The 22,555-nt window shown below is 34.6% G+C and overlaps 2 protein-coding genes across 2 annotated transcripts; one reads left to right on the top strand and one right to left on the bottom strand.

The window, feature by feature from the left end:
• Positions 1-9,034: 9,034 nt before the first annotated feature.
• LOC110701901 lies at positions 9,035-12,494 on the top strand. Its single transcript, XM_021879507.1, has 8 exons — positions 9,035-9,122; positions 9,251-9,526; positions 9,642-10,011; positions 10,107-10,289; positions 10,385-10,489; positions 10,575-10,632; positions 10,731-10,829; positions 11,942-12,494. The coding sequence occupies exons 2-6, from the start codon at positions 9,493-9,495 to the stop codon at positions 10,582-10,584; spliced, it is 702 nt and encodes a 233-aa protein (XP_021735199.1). The 5' UTR covers positions 9,035-9,122; positions 9,251-9,492; the 3' UTR covers positions 10,585-10,632; positions 10,731-10,829; positions 11,942-12,494.
• Positions 12,495-19,403: 6,909 nt separating this feature from the next.
• LOC110701840 (putative B3 domain-containing protein Os03g0621600) lies at positions 19,404-21,730 on the bottom strand. The gene is made up of 4 exons (XM_021879457.1): positions 21,566-21,730; positions 20,905-21,253; positions 20,621-20,760; positions 19,404-20,048 (listed from the first exon to the last, which is right to left on the bottom strand). Exons 1-4 carry the CDS (start codon positions 21,620-21,622, stop codon positions 19,788-19,790), a joined length of 807 nt encoding a protein of 268 aa, XP_021735149.1. The 5' UTR covers positions 21,623-21,730; the 3' UTR covers positions 19,404-19,787.
• Between the last annotated feature and the right edge of the window lie 825 nt (positions 21,731-22,555).

Below are 22,555 nucleotides of genomic sequence, written 5' to 3'. Positions count from 1 at the left end.
CCCGTGCTGGCGCCAGTCCCTAGGCATTGGCGTCACATTCTGTGCTTGGCGCCAGACGCCAATTTCAGCGCATGGCGCTAATGTCGTAAGGCTGGCGCTGATCGATTTTCAGCGACGCCAAAGTAGCCAGCCACCTTCTGGGGTTGTGCTAGCCTTCTGCGATATATTTTGGGTTCCTTGGTACGCCAGTTAGCCCCTCTAAGCAATTTGACATGATTAGGTAATCGACTTGATTACATAAAGTGATCGACCTGATGAAAAGATCGTCTCACTAAGCTTAAAGCGCCTAAGCATTGGTTCATTAGCAAAAACCACCGACATACAGGTTCATTAGCAAAAATCATCGACATACAGGTTCAAGAGCAAAGAGCGCCGACGTACAGGCATAGCGGGAGCAAAGTTCAGGCGAACTTTTAAAGATCGACAGGCGTGGATCTTCGGTAATTTCCTTTGGAAAATTATCGCATCAAACAAGGATGACTTCCAGAGAAGATGTCTTCGACATCATTCCCTAGCTTGCGGAAAGTTGTCACAAACAACTGAAGGTAATTTCGGGCGAAATTGTCTTCGATCATAGTTCCTGAGGCATGGAAGATGATCATGATGCGGATGAGAATTATTTCAAGAGAAATAATTTTCGATGATATTCCCTTGGACGTGGAATATTATCACAGCGGAGAAGGTAGTTTCAGGTGAAGCAATCTTCTAATTTGGAAGCAGTTACAAGGCGTAGCGGTTTTCAAGCGGGATGGCATTCTCTAGCTTGCAGGGGGGCATCAAAACAACAGTACAACAGCAAATCGGTTACTTTCAGAGACGTGTGCTCGACGGTGCAAGATACGCGTTTCTTAACTCTTTTATCTGTTTAACTAATGCTAGTTTTGCAGGTATCGGCGTTATAAGATTGATTTAGGATCGCAGAACGTTCTGAATCATTCTCCGTCCCTATCGCTACTTTGACTTTCGTTTTCGAAACTTGCGTTTCTCCAAACTCAGTCAAAGTGGGGGCTTCTGTAGACACCCATTTGTGTCTCCCCAAAACCAAACCCAGTGATGAGTACCTTTCACGTCGAATCATAATCGAATGAAACGAAAGTGTGGAAAGGTCTAGTGTTGCAGAAAGTTTTATTTCTTTTCTTTTCTTTTCTCTTCTCTCTGTTTTTGAAAACTTTATTTTAAGAAAACAGCCAATCCAGTTTGGTTGGTCCATGATATGGGTCCGATAGTGGTGTAGTTGGATGGGGCTTGCAAAGACCTTTCCAACGATATATTATAAGCCCAATTCCGATGAATATTGAGGAATTTATGGCCAATTTACTAAACTGGGCCCGGTTTGAGTTTTAAGTACGGCCCAATGATCTAGGGGAGGGCCTAATATGATTTATCAAACCTAATGTAATTAGGAACGGTTTTGGTCTTCTAGAACATTCTAGAAGGTCTTATCATTCTTAATTCAATTAGGACTCTTCGGAGTTTTAATTAGATCAAATAGCATTTTCGACTGAAATTATATTATTTTATCTTCCAGTACAGTAAAATTGTCAGATTTTCGAAAACGCGTTAAAATCCGGTTTGGCGTCCAACCCCAGGCCTTGGCGCCTGGAATCAGGATTGGCGCCAGACGCCAGCCATTGGCGCGTGGCGCTAGCCACTGGTCATGGCGCCAATGAGCCAGGGCAGGCGCCAAGTTAGTTTTTCGATCTTCAGACTCTATTTTATAAATTATCTTTTTTGGATGTTTTTCTCTATAAATATCGTATTTAAAACTCCGGTTTCATCATCAACAATCACTTTTTTCAATTACCCATGATCAATATTCATTGACCATTAATCAACTCTTTTTATTAATAAATCGTTCTTCAACTCTCTTCATCATCTACATCATTCATTCATCAATTTTCAATAACATTAATCTTTTAGCATTCTTTTCTAAACTTTACTTTTTCATACAAAATTCTGCATTCACAAGATCTAGAAACACTTAGCCATATTCGAAGTTGCCTTCGCCCTAGACGTGAAAGGTTTTAATTTCTGAGGGTTTGGTCCCAAATCTCTCTTTCAATTATTTAATTTAATTGTTTTGATTTATTATTTTTCCTTGAAGTTACTAACGTGTGTATTTTGTAATTAGAAAGAGGTACGAGGCATCCAAGTAAGTGCTTTGATGGTTTAATTGATTTCATGATGTAGATATCATGCTTAGATTGTTATTTATGATTCCTAGTATCATGTCTAGGGTATCTTTAATATTAAGTATGATTAAGTATGATGCTTCCTACGCTCTTCTTAATATTTATAATTATTGATTATTTATTATGTTGCTTGATATGCATATATATTTTATATTGTTATTGCTTGATCACCTTTTATTGCAGGTTAAAGGGAATTGGTATTTGTAACCACGATTAATAAGATAATTTAGTAATCCTGTTAGGGTTAATTGTGATTATAAATTCAAGTGATCGCCAATAATAGTTTATTTGTGCATTAATATTCAACCAACATAGATAAACAGGTTTAGGGTTAATCCTATTGATTGTATGTTAATCAAAAAGCGCACATGAATACGAGCAGAATAAAGTAGAGGCCTATTATTAGGGCAGGTTCAATCTCTTTTAGGTTGGATTTGTACCATCATCCCCGAACCCTATTTTGGTTCATGAACTTATGGAGTTGACGATCTCTTGGATCGTTAAGGGGTGTAACCTTCATCCTATGAACGGTTTACAAGTTCCTTAAAAACTTGTTAGCGACTCTTTTGCTCTATCTTCTTCCCTTTTGGGCGCCACCGTACTTTAGTGTATGATCACAGTAGGGTTCAAGCAGTGGGATTTTAAAGGCTTGAAATTATTCCCTACAAAGGGGTTTCTTGTTTTGATGCTCATAAGAACGAGGTGTTCACATTGCGTGCAGCCCTTATGTGGACCATGAATGACTTCCCTGCATATGGCAACCTGTCTGGGTACAAGGTTAAAGGGAAAAAAGCATGCCCCATATGTATTGATGAAACATCAAGCGTAAACCTTAAGAATTCTCACAAAGATGTGTACCTAAGGACTCGAAGGTTCCTTAGGCGTGATCACCCGTACCGTAGGCAAAAAAAGGCTTTCGATGGGACAGTGGAAGAGGAGATTGCGCCTAGGCCATTGATCAGTGTTGAGGTTTATGCTCGAGTTAAGGGTATACGAACAATGTTTGGAAAATCTGAAAAAGCTCCGATCTCAACAGCTCTTTTTAAAAAAGAATCAATTTTGCGGAAGCTTCCGTACTGGAAAGAACATGATGTTAGGCACTGTCTTGATGTGATGCATATAGAGAAGAATGTGTGTGATGCTCTTGTGGGAACGCTTTTTAATATTTCAGGCAAAACAAAGGATGGAAAGGGTGTACGGTTAGATTTGCAAGAGATCGGGATTCGTCCGGAATTGTGGCCTCAAGACAAGGTTACAAAGGGGAAGGACAGAAAGGGAAAGGAACCGGAACAAGAAACTGTAAATGTTTCGAAAAAAGGAAAGGGGAAGAGCAAGGGAAAGGGAAAGGTCGCGGATGCTTCAAAGAGTAGATATGAGGGTAAAGGCAAGGTTGAGAAGAATTATTTACCACCGGCTTGCTACACATTGTCAAGGGTAGAAAAGCGGATGTTTTTTGCATGTCTTTACGACATTAAGGTTCCATCTGGGTACGCATCTAACATGAAAAGATTGGTATCCTTAAGTGGAGAATTGAACCTGATAAGTATGAAATCCCATGATTGTCACATGTTGGTGCAAGTATTTCTACCGACCGAAGCACGTGAGGGAAGCTATTACAAGCCTATGTTCGTTTTTCAATACAATATGCAGCAAAGTGCTTGATCCTTGTACACTTGATGCTTTGCAAACGGATGTGATTGTGACTTTGTGCAAATTTGAGATGTATTTCTCACCCTCATTTTTTGACATAATGGTGCATCTCATTCTTCATTTGGTGCATGAGATTAAGTTGTGCGGTCCAGTTTTCCTGAGGTGTGCTATCCTTTTGAAAGACACATGGGCACATTGCAAGATAAATTAAGGAATCCGGCTCATCCGAAAGGAAGCATGATTCAAGGGACCGTGAGTGAGGAGATTGGTAATTTTGTGGCCGACTATTTAGCCGTTGCTGAACCTATTGGTCTTCCGGCTTCTCGACATGAAGGGAGACTGGATGGTCATGGCACAATTGGGTCAAAACGAATGTCACCAGATCAAGATCAGTTCTCACAAGCACACCTTTATGTGTTGCACCATGTTGTAGATGTTCACCCTTATTTAGATGAGCACATGACATGGCTAGTTTGTGTGATGAATTTCCATCGAAAGGTGAAAGGGCACTAATGCAGTTGCATAATAAGAGGTTTGTAAGTTGGTTTAGTGATCGAGTGATGAGTCGTTTGGATGATAGTGTCACTGATACAGTAAGGTGGCTTGCTTATGGTCCTAGGGATGATGTTCGCTCATTTGAGGGATATGACATCAATGGGTACACTTTTTGGATAGAGGGTCGGGATTTGAAATCTTTGTCGACCCAAAATAGTGGAGTAACGCTTGTGGCATCGTCAAGGGAGTTTGCAAGTGCTAAGGATAAATCACCTGTCGATGCAAAATTGTCATACTACGATCGAATTCAAGAAATATGGGAGCTTGATTATTGTAACTTCACGGTTGCTCTTTTCAAGTGTAAGTGGGTTGATAATATCAGGCTTAATGTCAAGTATGATGACTTTACTCTTGTAGAACTTGGCCACTTGAATGATAGTGCAGAACTGTTCATCCTAGCATCTCAAGCTAAGTAAGTGTTCTATATAACTGACCCAGTCGATTCAAAATGGTCCATTGTGCTAGCTGGGAAAAGAAGAATCCTAGGCATTGGAGATGTTGAAGATGAGGAAGAATACGATGCGTTTGATGATTCAACACCTTTCACTGTTCCTAGACCTATTGCATCAAATGACATACACAACCAGACATGTTATATGCGGTCAGACCACAACGAAGGAATATTAGAATGAGGTACTATAACAGTTAATTTGAGATTGTAAGAATTTAAAAATATTATTAAATTTAATCAGAAGTTAGGTAATTTTATGAATAGTTTTGGGGAAAATGAATGATATTGTTATCTTAGTTGCTAAATTTTCCCAAATTCTTGTTAATGAATGAAGTATATCTCAAAATGCGTCAAATATGATAGAATTTAATATTTTTAGTGTCAACGGTACTAGAAAATAACAAGTTACGTAATTTATAGAGTCAATTTGATGAAAATAGAATAAAAATGATCTATATGTGAATTACTTGCCTATTTTATATGCTAACATGTATTATGACCTATATGTCAACATTTTTATCTCTTATGGACCTAATATCGTGTTATGTTTGTAATGACTGGTGTTTATAACTCATGGAGGACGATATGATCCACTAGTAGAGGATTTGGAGGATGATGATGATGGCTATGAGGGTGAGGATGAGGACAAGGACGAGCCATATGATGTGAACAAGGAGACTGATTTGGGTGAGCCAGAAGATCAGTAACATGATGCTTTTGAGCGCAGGCTTGAAGAATTTGAAATTTCAGCTGAACGTGTGCCTCCTATTGATTATACAATTGTTGAGATTGTTGGTGAGAACACTACTCCTCAAACTCAAAGCCAAGGACAAGAGCAATTGAACACAAGTGGTGGAGTGGGGGTAAAGGCACCAGCTAAGAGAAAGAGTAGGGGTCCGACAACAAGTTTTAAGAAGCCAACCGGTCCAATGGTGCTGGAGTATGACAAAAGAGGCCGACCTACTGGCCAATGGATTCGGAAATATGCAAACCAAGTTGGCATGTGTGCGCGCAAAATCCCCATTACACTTAGTTGGCGGCAAGTACCTCCAGGCTTGATTCAAACATTTTGGGATGATACTAGGGCAAGTGTTTTGTTTAAATGCACATTTACACAATTACAAATAATTTCACCTAATGGTTGTTTGTAAATGGAAAATAATAATTGCTTGTATTTGTGATTGCTGAAGCTGTTTAATATTCCTAATGATCCCGAGAAGAGAAGGGTGTTTGATTCTTTAATAGCGGAGAGATTCAGAGGCTTCAAGACCCACTTGACTAGTGGATGGATCTATAAGAAGAAGAAACACGAGAAGAAAGCTTCAAAGGGGAATGATGGTGAAGATGGAAATGAGGAAGATGTTGAGGAACAAGACCCACCGTGGAAAATATGGCCAAGCGTGACGGAGGACGAGTGGAAAGACTTTGTTATTCAAAAAACTCGACCCAAAGCAATTTTAAGAACTACTAAATCTAATGAGAATTGTATAATATATTGACTCCTTTTGCAGTAATGATGCTAACATTTCTATTTATGTAGGAACTTCGAGAGAAAAACAAGGCAAATGCATTGCATGGGGGCCAAGACATTTGGTGAATGGAGGAAAACTTGGAAGAAGGAGGGTATATACCCCACTTTGATTCAAGGGTCATCTGAAGAACCCTCCAACTCCACGATCACACTACCACATTTTTGACCTATTGCAACCCTCAAATCCGTTGCATTAGATATCGAAATCCATGGCATTAGGCCTAATGCAACGGCCATGTACCGTGGCATCTGTTGGCGTTGCAGTAGGTCTTATGCAACGGCATATGACACCTAATGCCACGGCATCAATGATCCGTTGCATTAGATCAACACCTGATGCAACGACAACATTATTGCCGTGGCATTAGCTATAATACCTAATGCCACGATTTCTTATACCTAATGCCACGGTTTCCTATACCTAATGCCACGGTTCCCTATACCTTAATGTCATCATTATTATTATTATTATTATTATTATTATTATTATTATTATTATTATTATTATTATTATTATTATTATTATTATTAATACACTTAAAATAATAACAATTTTCCAAAAACAAATCAGAATTTATTAATATAAATAAAAAGTTTGTACATTGTTATCTATAAGAAAAATTACAAATTTACATTATCACTAGATAACTAAGCAAAAAAACAATTATAAAGTTAAAACTAAATCATTTTGTCCCCCAAACCATTTGTTCAGCAATTTTATGGACTACATTATCATTTATTTCTTTATCTAGCTTCTACAAATTCTCAAGTACACCAATTCGGGAAGCACCTTCTTCAGCTTAGGTATCCACCTCTTTTACTAGTACTTGATCCTGCTTGAGATCTTTGCAATTCGGTGTTCAAAGTTTCCTCAATGGAGTCCAACTCCTGTCATAGCAATCGTTGATGTGCTCATGCAATTTTTTACACCTACATCATCCTAAATATAGGCCAGTTCATTCTTATCGTCAAAAACTAATTAGCTCGTGAATACTAATTGTAAGCTATACCTATAAAAAAATAGTCAAAAATCAGTGTAGTCAATTCTCTACAACCTGCATATATCAAATAAAACCCAAAAAACCTTATAAAAACACAATCCAATTTCAAGAATTCAGAACAAAAAAAAGAAGATAAACATCCAACATTCCTCTTTTCTCATATATAATTCAAGCAGGGAAACTTAAGTAAAAAATACCCGGAGGATATAGTTGCTACATCAAACAATAAAGTCCAGATCAAAAACCTTTCATGTGCCTCACACCCTAAAATTACATGTGCAAATGTAAAAATAAGTAACTTTAAGCATTTTCACTATTCTCTAAGAGCTACTCTGCAATCTGTGGCACTCTGCATGAGAGGCGTGCAATACATAGGGACATTGTTCAAAAGCTCATAACATAAAAGTAAGCGGTTGTATCAAGGTTAATTAAAATAAACTCGAAGTAGTCCAAAAGTTTATCCATGTACAAGAATCCTTCACTACCATAGAGTATGAGTAAAGAATCTAAGAGAATGTCAAATTTAAACAAAAAGAAAAGAATTAAAGTTTACTATTAAACATGCATATAGTATTTACAAGATATTGCACTCCATATCGTATTAATGAGTCAAAATCAAATTGATATATACAGAAGTAGCCAAATATTGATATTATTGGAATGCTAAAGATAATAAGACAGATAACTTAAAGAAACCCAATTGAGGGAAATTTTGATATGCTTTCGCATAATTCAAACTATCAATTCAATCATATAGCTCATGATAATAAGGACCAAGCACTAAATGATTACAATGACCAATCACTAATATAGCCAGCCGAAACAAAACCAAAACAAGAGATCCATGGAGCAATAACAGCAATGGAGTACATAATTCATATTATTGATTTGATGTTTATTGGCCAAGGTCAATGAAGGTGACCAAATTTGCTGAAAATCAAAGAAAGTTAACACAATTTCAATAAATCTGTGATCATTTTTGCACATTGTCAAATCAGAACACAAAAACCCCATAATAAAAAATATTAATATGTTATATATATATATATTGAGAGATAAATTGTGCGTCGCCATTATCAATCCAAACAACCACATTATATAAAAATCAACAATCAACTGAACCCATAATTGAAATCACCCATAAACATTAAAATCACCCATAATTAAAATGCAAAATAAATAGTCAAATGCAACAAAATTCAAAGAGAAATGAAAAATGATGACTACCTTCTTAACAGAAGACAACAAAGTAAAAGGGCCAATAAGATCCCAATTACGAAGCGCCTTACTAGGGTCTTCTTAATAAGAAGTAGGAAACCAAGCCAACATAAAATTGCTAACAATCTGGACAGATCAACAATCAATCTGGGCTGATGGAGAAATATACCAATACTCTTTATTACTCAGATCCGCTTCCTCTGCCTTCGCCTTCTCCGCCGCCCCTTCTCTCTCTAAAGTCTAAACATTCTGGTATTTTACGGGTTATTGGAGTGTCTACCATGAATTTATACTTATAATGCCTAGGGCAATAAAAAATTTATCCAAAAAAACCCAGAAATTGAAAATCAAGTTCAAGAAGAGAAAAGGATCGGCCATGGATTCAGAGAGAGAAAATGATTTTCAGAGATAAAAACATGGCTACTTTCCAAGGATTCACAGAGAGAAAATGATTTTCTCAACAAAAAAAAAATGAACCGTGAAAGTAAAAAACGCGGCGACGGGATCTAATTCCAGATTTAGAGGTGAATTTAGGATTCGAGGGAGCATGTTTGGTTTTAACATAGTGAATTTCGTTACATGATCAATTTTGTAGGAAAAGACCCTTTTTGATAATTTCTGTTTTCACAAGTGAATTTCGTTACTGGTATAGGTAGAGACCGAGTGTACACTTCTAGACCCGGGGCTATCAAATGGAGGAGAGTTGCAGTTGGTGGCGTATGGTAGTGCACAAGCGACGACCGGTGATACGGTCCATTTCCAATCGCTTAGGCCACAACATTACTCGGTCGGGATCAATTCTTACATTGCTGGGTTCGAAATTGTCCCACTACCGGTGTCTATACTGGATGATGGGATTACTCTTCTTTGGGAAGCAAAAGGTATCTATGTGCAATGGCCACGTGCTTGGGTAAGGTTGATCAACGAGGTAATATTTTTTTTTGATGTTGTGCAAAATAACAAATCGGCATGCACTATCTTTTTCTCTTAACAAATCTGCCTTGGCTGCTGCGTACTTACTCTAATTATTTTTGTTTGATCAGATTTCGAAAAAAGGCAAATATCAAAGAGAAGGAAGGTGGAGAAGCCTAAAAGTGTTGATCAACCTACAAAGAAGATGAGTGGACAAGGGTCGAAGAGTGAACAAGTGTCGAAAAAGAATTCTTCGAAAGGTTCAGCCATGCAACCTACTCCACTTGTTGGAGACAATGTCCTTCAATCGCTCACTAAGGATTTAAATTTTCTACACAATCGTTTTAGTCATTTGCCTAGTGACGATCCCATTGAAATTGCACTTTCTAAGGCAATGTTCCACTATGATGAGGATGCAAGTGCATGGTTAAACAAACAAGATGTGAAGGAATTTTTAAGAGGTTCAATGCTTAACATTTCTCTCATTCAAATATTCATGAGGTACGGGCACATGCCACTTAAATTAACTATGTTATTCATATTAGTGTTGTTAATCCTTCATATGTCAATTAATTTTTCATTGTCCATGAACGCAGAGCACTACGGGAGCACTTAAGTGACACTAATTCCCCTAGTAAAGTTGGGTGGTTATGCCCCGAACAGACATCCGAGACTAGAATCTTACACAACTCCCCCGAGGTGATGTATTATGTTAATCATAGTATTAGGGAATCAATGTGTGCGGGAGACAAGTTCATATTCGCCCCATGTTATGAGGAGTACGTTTAACCATGTGTAATTCAATTCTTTCTACATTTGAATTATATGTTGTACCCTAATTATTGATTTGTTTGTGTATTGTGAATTTATGTAGGTTTTATTGGTTCCTCATGGTGATTTGTCCTGCTAATAACACAATCTTTCACCTTGATTCAGCTCGATCAACAAAGAATTACCTCGTGATGTCTGTACTACAAAAGTAAATATAGCTACCTAGTGTTGATTATCTTAACCTAACTCATTTAGTAGTCAAACTAATCAAATTTGAATTTACTTTCCTATAGTATTATGTAGAAGATACATGGTCGTGCTCCACGGGGTCCTACATGGAAATCACCTATGGTAATGCCACATCATATTGTGATTATCTTAATAAACATTTCTAAAACAATTGTGGATTTTATGTGACGTTTGATTCATTTGATTTTTTCCTATGCTAGTGCCCACAACAAGATAATGGAGTTGATTGTGGATTATACGTGATGAGATTCATGCTTGACATAGCGACTCATTGTACCAACACCATACATCTTGATGAGGTACGACCTTAAACTGAGTAAAATGCTCTTTTTATGTGATTTCAAGGCTTATCCACCTATAACTAAGTATAATTAACATGTTATGAGAAAGAACATGGTCATTAGTTAAAAAATGTAGAAAATGGGCAAGTAGAAGTCATTTAGGCCTTATTTAGGCTATTTAGGATGAAAATGCGTCCTTAAACTTAGTAAAATGCTCTTTTTACGTGATTTCAAGGCTTAGACACCTATAACTAAGTATAATTGACATGTTATGAGAAACAACATGGTCGTTAGTTAAAAAAAAGTAGAAAATGGGCAAGTAGTCATTTAGGCCTTATTTAGGCTATTTAGGATGAAAATGTGTCCTTAAACTTAGTAAAATGCTCTTTTTCTGTGATTTCAAGGCTTAGCCACCTATAAATAAGTATAATTTACATGTTATGAGAAAGAACATGGTCATTAGTTAAAAAAATGTAGGAAATGGGTAAGTAGAAGTCATTTGGGCCTTATTTAGGCTATTTAGGATGAAAATGCGTCCTTAAACTTAGTAAAATGCTATTTTTCTGTGATTTCAAGGCTTAGCCACCTAAAACTAAGTATAATTGACATGTTATGATAAAGAACATGGTCATTAGTTAAAAAAAATGTAGAAAATGGGCAAGTAGAAGTCATTTAGGCCTTATTTAAGCTATTTAGGATGAAAATGCGTCCTTAAACTTAGTAAAATGCTATTTTTACGTGATTTCAAGGCTTAGCCACCTATAACTAAGTATAATTGACATGTTATGAGAAAGAACATGGTCATTAGTTAAAAAATATAGAAAATGGGCAAGTAGAAGTCATTTAGGCCTTATTTAGGCTATTTAGGATGAAAATGCGTCCTTAAACTTAGTAAAATGCTCTTTTTCTGTGATTTCAAGGCTTAGCCACCTATAACTAAGTATAATTGACATGTTATGAGAAAGAACATGGTCATTAATTAAAAAATGTAGAAAATGGGCAAAGTAGAAGTCTTTTAGGCCTTCTTTTAGATCGTTTTGACCTAAGTATTTAATTTTTTACATATTTATTTACACATGTTTAACTTAACTAATTTAATTAATTCTAACATAATTTATATATATTCCAAGTTTTGCAAGGTGCAAAAGGGAGATCCGTTAACAAGCAAGGACTTTAATGAAGTTCGAGACATGTTGGCATCTTTCATCACCTTCAATTTGTAAATGTCACATCATTTTGAATTTATACTTTGTTAATTAACTTTTAGACTACAATATGACTAGTTAGTATTGTTTGTATTTATGTATATCACACTTTATTTGTTGTATTGCATTTGGTTTTTAATTATTAATGTCTAAATATATATTTTTAATTCTTGTTATGATTATTAATAATAATTATATTATGGCAGAATTTATAGCAATAATATGGCAGAATATTATAGCAGAATATTATCGCAGGATCAGTTGCAGGAATAATTGCAGGCAAAACGAAAAAAAAAGAAAAAAAAAATATCCCTATTATTGCCACCGGTTAACCGGTGGCAAAAGTCCCCAAAAAAACCGCGCATTTAAATTGCCACCGGTTAACCGGTGGCCCTAACTATTATTACCACCGGTTAACCAGTGGCAATAAGGCTTTTTGCCACCGATTTTGAACCGGTGGCCTTGCTTGGCTTTATTGCCACCCCCCAAATGACCACCGGTTCAAAACCGGTGGCATTTGGGGGGTTTGAACCGGTGGCCAATTCATATTTTGACCTAGTGATTAAACTGTCAATTAAGCTTGGTTTACCATTGATTAAGCTTCAAACTTGAATTCTTGACTATAATTGTTCAAAAGTTGATACAAAACACATGAAATTCTTGAGCATGTGGTGATGGTGGTCGTCGTGGAGAGGAGAGAGAGTGTTGGCCATGAAGTCGGGGAGAAGAGAAAGAGTGATGGTGGTGGAGGTGACGACATAAAGGCTATGGAACAAGCGGTGGTGGTGATAGAGGAACTAGAGATTGGATAGTGTTGGTGAGGAGATGAGAGAGAATGTTGAGGTTGAAGATGATGGGTTTTATTTATTTTTAGAACATCTACCTTAACATATTAGAACATAAATGTGTTCTCACATATAAAGTTTTCTCACATAAGAGAGGTGTTCTTACATGAGCCTTCCCATATATATATATATATATATATATATATATATATATATATATATATATATATATATATATATATATATATATATATATATATATATATATATATATATATATATAGGAGGGATCCGATGAGAAAAGGTCCATAATTGAGAATTCATACTAAAGTGAGAACTAATTTAAAATTTAGAGCATGTGAGTAAAAATTTAGAACATGTGACTCAAATTAAAATTCTGAACATATGAGTAATAATTTAGAACATTTGTGTGAGAAATATGTTTAGAACATCTGATTTAAGAATTAGAACAAGTGATTAAAATTTTATAAAATTTGCTTTAAAAATTTTAAACAATTGAGTAAAATTTAGAACATATGATTTAAATTTATGAACATGTGAATAAAAATTTAGAACAAACTGATATAAAATATAAAAAGTGTGAGTAAAGAATTTTGAACATACATGTAAAATAATAGACCATACACTTTAAAATATGGAACATATAATTATAAATTTTTGAACACACGTTTTAAAATTTAGAACATATAAGTTAAAATTTTGGAACAAGTTATTTAAAATTTATGACATCAAACTTAACTAATTTATGGTTTAGAACATGTGAGTACTAAATTAGAACATTTGATTTAATTTAGAACACCTAAGTAAAAGTTTAGAACATCAGATTTAAAATTTAGAACATACGAGCAAAAATGTAGAATATATATAGTGTTCTCACATTAAAAAAATTCTCACATAAGAAAAATTCTCAGGAGAGCCTTCTACATATATATATATATATATATATATATATATATATATATATATATATATATATATATATATATATGAAAAAAAATTATTTTAAAAAATTCAAACAAACCGTGCACCGGCTTCATCTAGTATAAATATAGACGATTCAAACAAGATCCCACATGATCATATTTTATCGTATCTATAGATCACAAAAGCGAGTCAAAGTGTATTGTGTGAATAGTGTAAAAGTCAAATGATGTCAACTAAAAAAGTCGGAGGAAGTATATGTATCAATGACATTTTTTAAAAGTAAGAAAAAGGAAAAACATTAGAAAACCCTCCTCATGAGGGGAATTTCTAATGTATCTGAGGAGAGAATGAGAATTAAACTAGAGTTATTACAAGGTATAATATCCATATTATCACTAACTAATAAATGACCTACATTTGCTATTCAATGTGCACCTCTATTCGCCTCTCCATAGATATGGTAAATGCTCTAGCTGTGAAACTGAGAAAGAAGAGCTCTAATTTCGAAGATAATATGGTCAATCTCCCATGAAATGGACCAAATACCTTGTTGATAACTATATGTATTGGTGACGTTACTTTGTGTTGACTTTGTCATAAATTTGAAAACTAATACAACAGTATAGTAGAAAGTAGAAAATTATTAAGCTCGAACTTGGTTCATTGAAGCTAAGCAAAGTCCAATTAGTTTTGAATTGTACAACACCCCTTGGTACTCCACTACTCCTTGGTCCGATTAGCTAAGCTGCAAGTTCGATTAGTTCAATTACTTGATGCAATCCGTGCTTTAGCCCTTAGCTTGATGTTTCAATTCTGATTTTCATTAGATTATTTTGTTGTAACAATTAAAATCCCTAGAAATATGGTAGCAAAGGTCCATGATCTAGCCACTAAGGCTAGAAAATAGGCATAGCTTACCTTTGGTTTTTTCTTTTATATGCCAAAAAAAAAGTCTTGTGTGTGTTTAGAGAGCCACAAGGATGAGCTGAGAATCGATTACTATGATCACCTGAAACCGAAAGCGAAACTCTAACCACTTGAGCTATCCCTATCCCTCACCCTCTCACTCTAAAAAAAAAATGATGAGTAATTGCACATACATCAACATGGAGTAATTTGTTTATTTGGTCTACATTGTGCACAATTCAAAAATCTTACTACAATAATTATTGAATCACAAAACCTCTATCTTGTAGTCGGATATATATATATTAGAATTTGTAACAAAATTAAGCTAGCTACGATATATGGAAACCTTATAAGAATAGGAGCAAGGATTAATGAGCACAAACATACATATATCTCCGATCATTAAATCATTATCCGATACAAACCTTCTCCATCCACCAATTATTTCAACACAAGCTTTCCCAGTATAAAATCTTACATGATGGCTCTTCCCATTTGGTCCTTTCAAGATTATCTCCTTTGATTTTCTTGGAAAGTAAGTTGATGCATGCTCTAATGGAACACGCTACACATAACATGCACAAAATAAATCATTACATTCATGACAGATACATTCCTCAATTTTTTAATTGAAACATTATTTATATTTGTCAAATCATAAATTCAAGTTATTACATTTAATTCTAATAGTATTTTAAAAACATTCATTAAAAGCAAAATTTAATAGAATTATAAATCACAACAAAGAATATACGTTGATTATATGAAAAATGTTAACCTATCTACTAGCTATATAATGAAAATGGAATGAAAACAAATAACTACTACCTAATTTTCGGGGCCAATATTAACCAAAAAAAAAAAACCCCTAGCCTCCTTTTCTCTCTTCTTTCTCCTAAACCTAGTCTCTATTGTCAATTTTAAAGGGGCTTCCATCGGATTTCACCGGTGGAAAGCCCCAACCTTTATTTTTCTTTTAAGGTTTTTGTTTAGGTTACAATAATGTCTCCCTCGAAAGAAAGGGTTTATCTCCTTCGAAAGACAAAGTTTTTTCGATCTCCTTCGAAAGACAAGGTTTTTCGGACTCCTTCGAAAGACAAGGTTTTATTTGCGCTTAATTTGGTCTCCGGTTGTGCGGGGCTACCATTGATTATAGCTCGGATTCGGGTTACGGAATCAGCACAAGAATTTACTTTCTCACAGAATTGTGAAGCGACGACGGATCCACTCAAAAAGTTGTATGAGACAACGAATCGAGAATATGCCGAATTGTTATATTAATGTATTTGAATTCTTAGCCCTTCCCCGATTAATTCTTGTTTGATTTTGTTAAATTCGTTTTCATTATCGTTCATTGTCAATTGTAGATGCCGTATGGCTTATATTAATGAAATTTAGCGTCCTTTAATTAGGACTTCTTTCAAAAAACTAGTACCTAATTTTCATATTTTTTTTACAACTTTGTAATATTTCATATCTCTCAAATAATATCTTGAAGTTGCAAAAAATATGAAACAGTGGTAAACTGATAGTAAATAAACTTACCAGTTTTTTTTGGTCACGGACATTTGAGGGATACATGATTCGTTTGAAGTGAGGATGCTGTGAGGTAATGCCATCAAGCTTTCTCGTAAGTTTCTTTTTCAAATTAGGAGAGATATAATCATACCCTTCACAACACAAAAATTTCGATGTTAATCATAAGTAATAATAGTAGCTAGGCATGTCAACTAGATCTACATGCATTAAGGATCTTCTTAACATCATGTCACTAAAATAAGTTGAGTCAAAATAAGTTGAATCAAACAAAGAGATATATATTGAGACATAAACACGTCAAAATGACAATTACATTTATTATATTAGCTCGCGTACCTTTGCTTTTAAAGCTTGAACTTGCTTCATCATCAGTACTTGAATGAGTAGAATCTAACGTATCATCAAGACTAGCAACACTTGCAACATCGTTGAGATTTGGTTTGATTTCATCTATGATTTCGACTGAGACATCATTTTCCTCAATCTTTTCTTCTTTTTCATAATTCCTCTAAAGATGCTCGGAGTTGGAATTCGTATCGAAAGAGCTTGATGAATTTCGAACAGGATAGTCTATCTCCGTAGCACTCTTGTCAAATATAAAAACGTGGAATTGTGGTTCTACTAAGCCTCCATCAAATCTAAATAGTAAGAAATGTCCATATTCTATGCTATAGAATTCCATGAAATTTTGCCAACCTTTCTCTAAGAATATATTATTATTGTTCAATTTCTCTAATGTCACTTTCCAAGGATGTTCAGATTTTTGAACATTGAGATATATGTCATTGGATAATTGTCTTCCGTATTTCTTCACAAATTCCACCGGAATTCTCTGTGGAACGAGGAGAAAAATATCCGAGATATATCATCTTTTATTTAAATGGTAATTAGTCAACTACATTAAAATTGCAAATCATATACAAGGATGCGCGCACAACAAAAGAAATTATACTTTCTCAATTTCACATCAAGTGTTAATTAATTAATAATGATAAACTATTGACATATTGTAAAGGATATCGTGCAGATTAATTTATAACCCTAGAGAGTCCGAGTGGGATTCAATCTATACAAAGTACTTACGCATCAAAATCTATATTACACCAGGAGCTAGTAATTATTAGGCAAAATCAATACTCATATATAAATTGGAATATTATTATGAATTCACCTTCATCTAATTATTAGGTGATTAGGGACGCTTATTATTCTAATTATAATAACAGTATAATACCGGGAACTCTTGATTATTGTATGACATACATTAATTTTAATATAATCACTTTCTAGTAACCTTCCTATATTTCACGTACATAAACATCAAGAAAAATTAAAATAATACAGAAATAATTTATTTATTTATTTTGATGTACTCCGTAAAATATGATTGTTTTTTCTATCAATTAATTTAATTTAGGTTTAAAGGTCTAATTTTTGATATGTTCATAATTAAATCAACAGCATAATTTGATTTGATTCTGTTAACTAATCACTTGGAATAATCTCAAAAAGTAGTTAAAAATACTTACAAGCTTAGATTTTTGAGCGAGTGGAGAAAGAATAATCTTGAAGAAATAGGGGTTCCTTTTCTCTGAATCATTGCTATCTTTCTTAATCTTCGTCATTAGCCCAATCTTTCTCGCGTTTTCTTTGTTTAATCGCGGTCTTTTATGCCGGTTATTAATTATTATAGGCAATTGAACGTATACATAGATTTCGTGCGTTTTTATTTTTTTTATAATATATTTTAATAATTGGCTACGATTTTCCAAATATAAGGTTTAATTAAAATACACGGGGTATTCCCTCAGAAAAAAAAAGGTAAAGTAAACAAAATCTTTCCTAGTTTAGTCGGAGTATGTGTTCGGCAGTCTTTCACTCTTTTGTACAAGTATTTTTATTAGCGATTTTTTAGGAGCAATTATTTATGCCATGTTTGGTTATGGTTCTTTTAGCAATTGGGATACTGGGATTAATTAAAAGTGTTTGGCAAGCTAGTGGTGATCAATAATAGTGTTTAGTCAATAATTGCTAAATGTTCACGTTTTGATCTTGATAGTGGTCGCTAAGTTTTTATACTACTCTCTCTGATCCATAATTCTATAATGTTGTGCTCGATATCTTTGTATGTCACGGTAGTTAAGGAATTGAGAGTTTCTTTAATCGTCAATGATTAGTAGTATAAAAGTACATGTGGGTGTACTTTATTGCATTATAACATAAGGTAAACACGTATATCTTCTTTTGCTATAAGTTCTTCCATCCTATTTTAATCATATACTACCTCCGTTAACGGTTATTTGCAACATATAATATAAATGGATGCTAACTATTATATGCAACAAATGTTTTTTTTTCCTTTTTAGGTAATCATTTCTCTCTATTTCTCTCCTCATCACATGCACCCAACCTTTTCTCTCTCCATTTTACTCTCACAAACAAATTTTGCCTAGGAGTCCGCAAATACCCCCTTTATTGCAAATAATAGTTAACGAAGGAAGTACATCAATCTAACGTTGACCATAAATACAACCAGAAACACAAATGTATGGAGTATAAATTTTGAAACACCAAATAAGGAATAGACACAACTTTATGGAATAGCAGGACTAGTTAACAACTACATACTACATACTAGGGATGTCAGTGGGGCGGGTCAAGTAGGAGACCCACCCCATCTCCACCCCAGCGAGGCGGGGATGGGTCTCGGTTTAGCAGGTGGTGGGACGGGGATGGGGGATGGGGATGAAAACCATACCCGTCGTGGATGATGGGGCGAGGGTGGATTTTATGTTGTACCCGCCCCGTCCCACCCGCCCTACTTCGTACCCGTCTCATCCCTACCTCATACCCACATCTATGTATGTATCTTTTAAAACAAAATTATATATTTTTAATACTATTTTATAAAATATTCATGTAAAATAAATAAAATATTAATTATAATATTTTGTAATACACTTAGGGCTTGTTCTCTTAGTTAAAGTTCAGTTCAGTTCAGCTCAGCTCAGTTCAGTTCAGTTCAGTTTAGCTCAATTCAATTCAGTTTAGTTCAGCTCCTAATTTCTTTCTCTTATAAAATATTCATTTCAGTTCAGTTCAGCTGAGTTCAGTCAATGAACACAGACCCTTAGATTATAAACAAAAAAAATGTATAATATTAAGAATGATTTTTTTTTTTTAAATGTAGTCTATATTAATTATGTAGGATTGTGTATTTAAAAGGTGGAGATTAGGTGGGTCTTTAGTGGGACTAGGCGAGTCTTTGGTAGGATTAGGTGGGGGTGGATATCTATGTGAGGAGTGGGGCGGGGAGGGTTTGGGAATTGTACCCATCAAGTGGGAATGAGGATGAATTTTAGACCCGTCGCGGGAATGTAGATTAATCCAATGTGAAGGTTTATCGTAAAAATAAAAGCAACAGAAAAGTAATGTAGCTGCTTCGCTTATTTATTGAATTTTTTTTAACTCTATCTTTTAATGTAAAACACATAATACTCGCATAATAATACTTAGCGACATTAAATAATACAAGGATCCAAATTCCAATTGCTACACATCTATACAGAGACTATGCAAATGTAACGCATCAGTTACGAGCTACGAATGATTGTGACCTTGTACATAGCGGTCCTAGGGTCGACCAGCTCAAATACGCAAGCATCTCCTATGTGCAACTCATTGTCCCGTACAAAATTCCCCCATCCAGCAGACCCGACTTGTGCGAGGTTATTTTTGGCATACACATTTAACCTCAAATTGTACCACTTCTCGTCTACTGATCTCTTCAAGATTAGCTTCAACTTCTTGCTCACAATCGTCAAATTCTCTCTAACGTGGTTGATTGGAAATGACTACAACATGCATGTATTTGTGTAAAAAATAATTAAATTTTAGATTTCTCATGATTTCAATTCATCTCATTTATGCTTATCAACTAGGAAAATAATTATGAGCGTTTTTAATGATGAAAGACAAATAATGAACTTTTTCACTAGTATGACAAAGAGATGAAAGAGTACGAGTGTGCAACAAACCTTAATTCGATCTCTTAGTTCACTAGTGTTAAATTTCGAAACAATGTGAAATGGGTTTGGGTGGCAACCCGAACAAGGATGAAGAGAGCTTGGTCCACAAACCTTTCTGATACCAGGTTAAATTTCAAAACAATGTGAAATGGGCCTGGGCAACCCGAACAAGGAGGAGGAGAGTTTGATCCACAAACAAAGATTTGGAGCTTCCATACTAAAACAAATTGGCAATAATAGGAGTAACTCCTCTATCTTATAAAGTGGAATCGCCTCTCCTCTTTCTCCAATGTGGGACACTTACAAGTGGGATACAATGGGTTTCAACAACTAGTGAACTAGTTCTCTATATCTAGCCAAACTACGTACTCTTTAAAAATGAGGCTACATACACTTACCAGTCGATATTGGTTAGAGACATTATTATGATGCATGACAACTTTGAAATGAGGCTTTTGAGGTTCGAAGGCTTCAATGTTATGCATAACACTTGTCGTCTCTGTCTCTGTCTCATCAATAATATGAATATCCTTGGCCTCTTCATAGATAAATCAAATGAATCCATAAGACATTAAGACAACATTATATATGAAAATTAATTAAAATCCGTTTATTATGTTACGAGTATATAATAATGTATAAACATAATTCGGTGTTAAAAATCTAGTTAGAAATATCGTACCAAGTGAAAGGTCATCATCATTATCACAAGACGAAATTTCTTGGACTTGTTGAGCTAGGTCAATAATACGATTTTGGAACACTTGGTCATAGTCGATTTCACAACCAGACATATTAAAAATGGTGACACAAAACTCAAAATTGGCTTCATCATACCTAAATAGGAGGAAATCACCAAATTTAAGAGAATAGCTCTTCACAAACACTTCCCAACCTTTCTTAAACCATACTTTGTCACATTGTTTTAATAGCTCTACTCTCCAAACTCTACCATCGGCTACTCTGAGGTTCACATAATCTTTTGCTAATTGCACCTCTTTGTATTTGTGCACATATTTTTCGGGTATCCGCTGCCATCCAATAAAATAAAATTGAATTATAAATATTGATCAATTAATACGAGTATATACATATATAGTACATTAATTATATAAGACGAGTTAGAAATTTTCAAATGACATATAATATACACTAGCGAAATTTGTAGACACATAAGTCACAGATCAAGTGAAGACATACTTTTGACTAGTAAAAGAATTGTAGAAACAACTCGATAAAAAATTTAGTATAACACATTAACGATTTAAAATAGAAAGAGTAGAATTCAGTAAACATTTAAATTAGCACGAATAGAATCTAGTATGATGAAAATAGAAACTTACTAGAGTGTGACATTGAGTTGAAGGGGAGACAATAATTTTGTAGAAATGTGTTCCCATAGTCAACAAATTGATAGGAGTTGTTTATGGAAATATTGTTGATCCATTATTCTCACCTCTATTATTCTCAAGTCTTAACTTAGAAATTACTTTTGTCAGAAAAGTCAAGCTAGCAAATAAATATACTACAGTCTACAGTACTCCATAGTCCAAACTACGTAGTATATCACAGTTATAAAGTTGGAAGTTGAATTAAATTGTAGGGTAGTTGAAGAAAAACTAAATACAATAAAGTGGATAACTGATTGGTAATAGTAAATGCTAATTGAGCAGATAGTAATTGTCTATTACTCGCACTGTTGCCGGTTGCACTGCCCCAAGAAACTTGCTTAAGTCACATTACTCACATACTCGTAATGTAGGATCCAGTACTCGTACTAGAATTTTTTTTTGGTATTTTTCGTACTAGAATTTTTTTTTTTTGGTTTTTTTTTTGGTTTTTTTCGTACTAGAAATTATTAATGTCACTTTTTTTTTTGGGATTTTTTGACTTTTACCACCAAAAAAATCACAAAATTGTTTTTTACTACAAATTTTAAAAGTTTTATTTTACCACAAAAAAAAAAAATATTGTTTTTTTACCACTTGCGTCAAAAACTTAACGAAATATTTTAAATTCTTCGATTTTCGTGCCAAACACATCATCTTTAGGGATTTTGGGGGGCATTTTGGCCATCTGGGTCCAATTTGAGGTTAGAATTGACAAAAATGATCGAAAATGCTTCCTTTGTGTATTTAAAATTACCTCGGGTTGCGTGAATTATGCAAAACGAGGCATTTTCGATCATTTTTTGTCAATTCTGGCTTCAAATTGGATCCATAGATCCAAAATGCCCCCCAAAACCTATAGACAACATGTTTTGCGCACGAAAATCGAAGATTTTTTTTAAACGTTGTTAAATTTAACGACTTTCTTACCGGTAGGCGGTAAAA

The sequence above is a fragment of the Chenopodium quinoa genome, unplaced genomic scaffold (assembly GCF_001683475.1).
Source record: "Chenopodium quinoa cultivar QQ74 unplaced genomic scaffold, ASM168347v1, whole genome shotgun sequence".
Lineage (NCBI taxonomy): Eukaryota > Viridiplantae > Streptophyta > Magnoliopsida > Caryophyllales > Amaranthaceae > Chenopodium > Chenopodium quinoa.
This window is presented reverse-complemented; position numbering and strand designations above follow the sequence as displayed.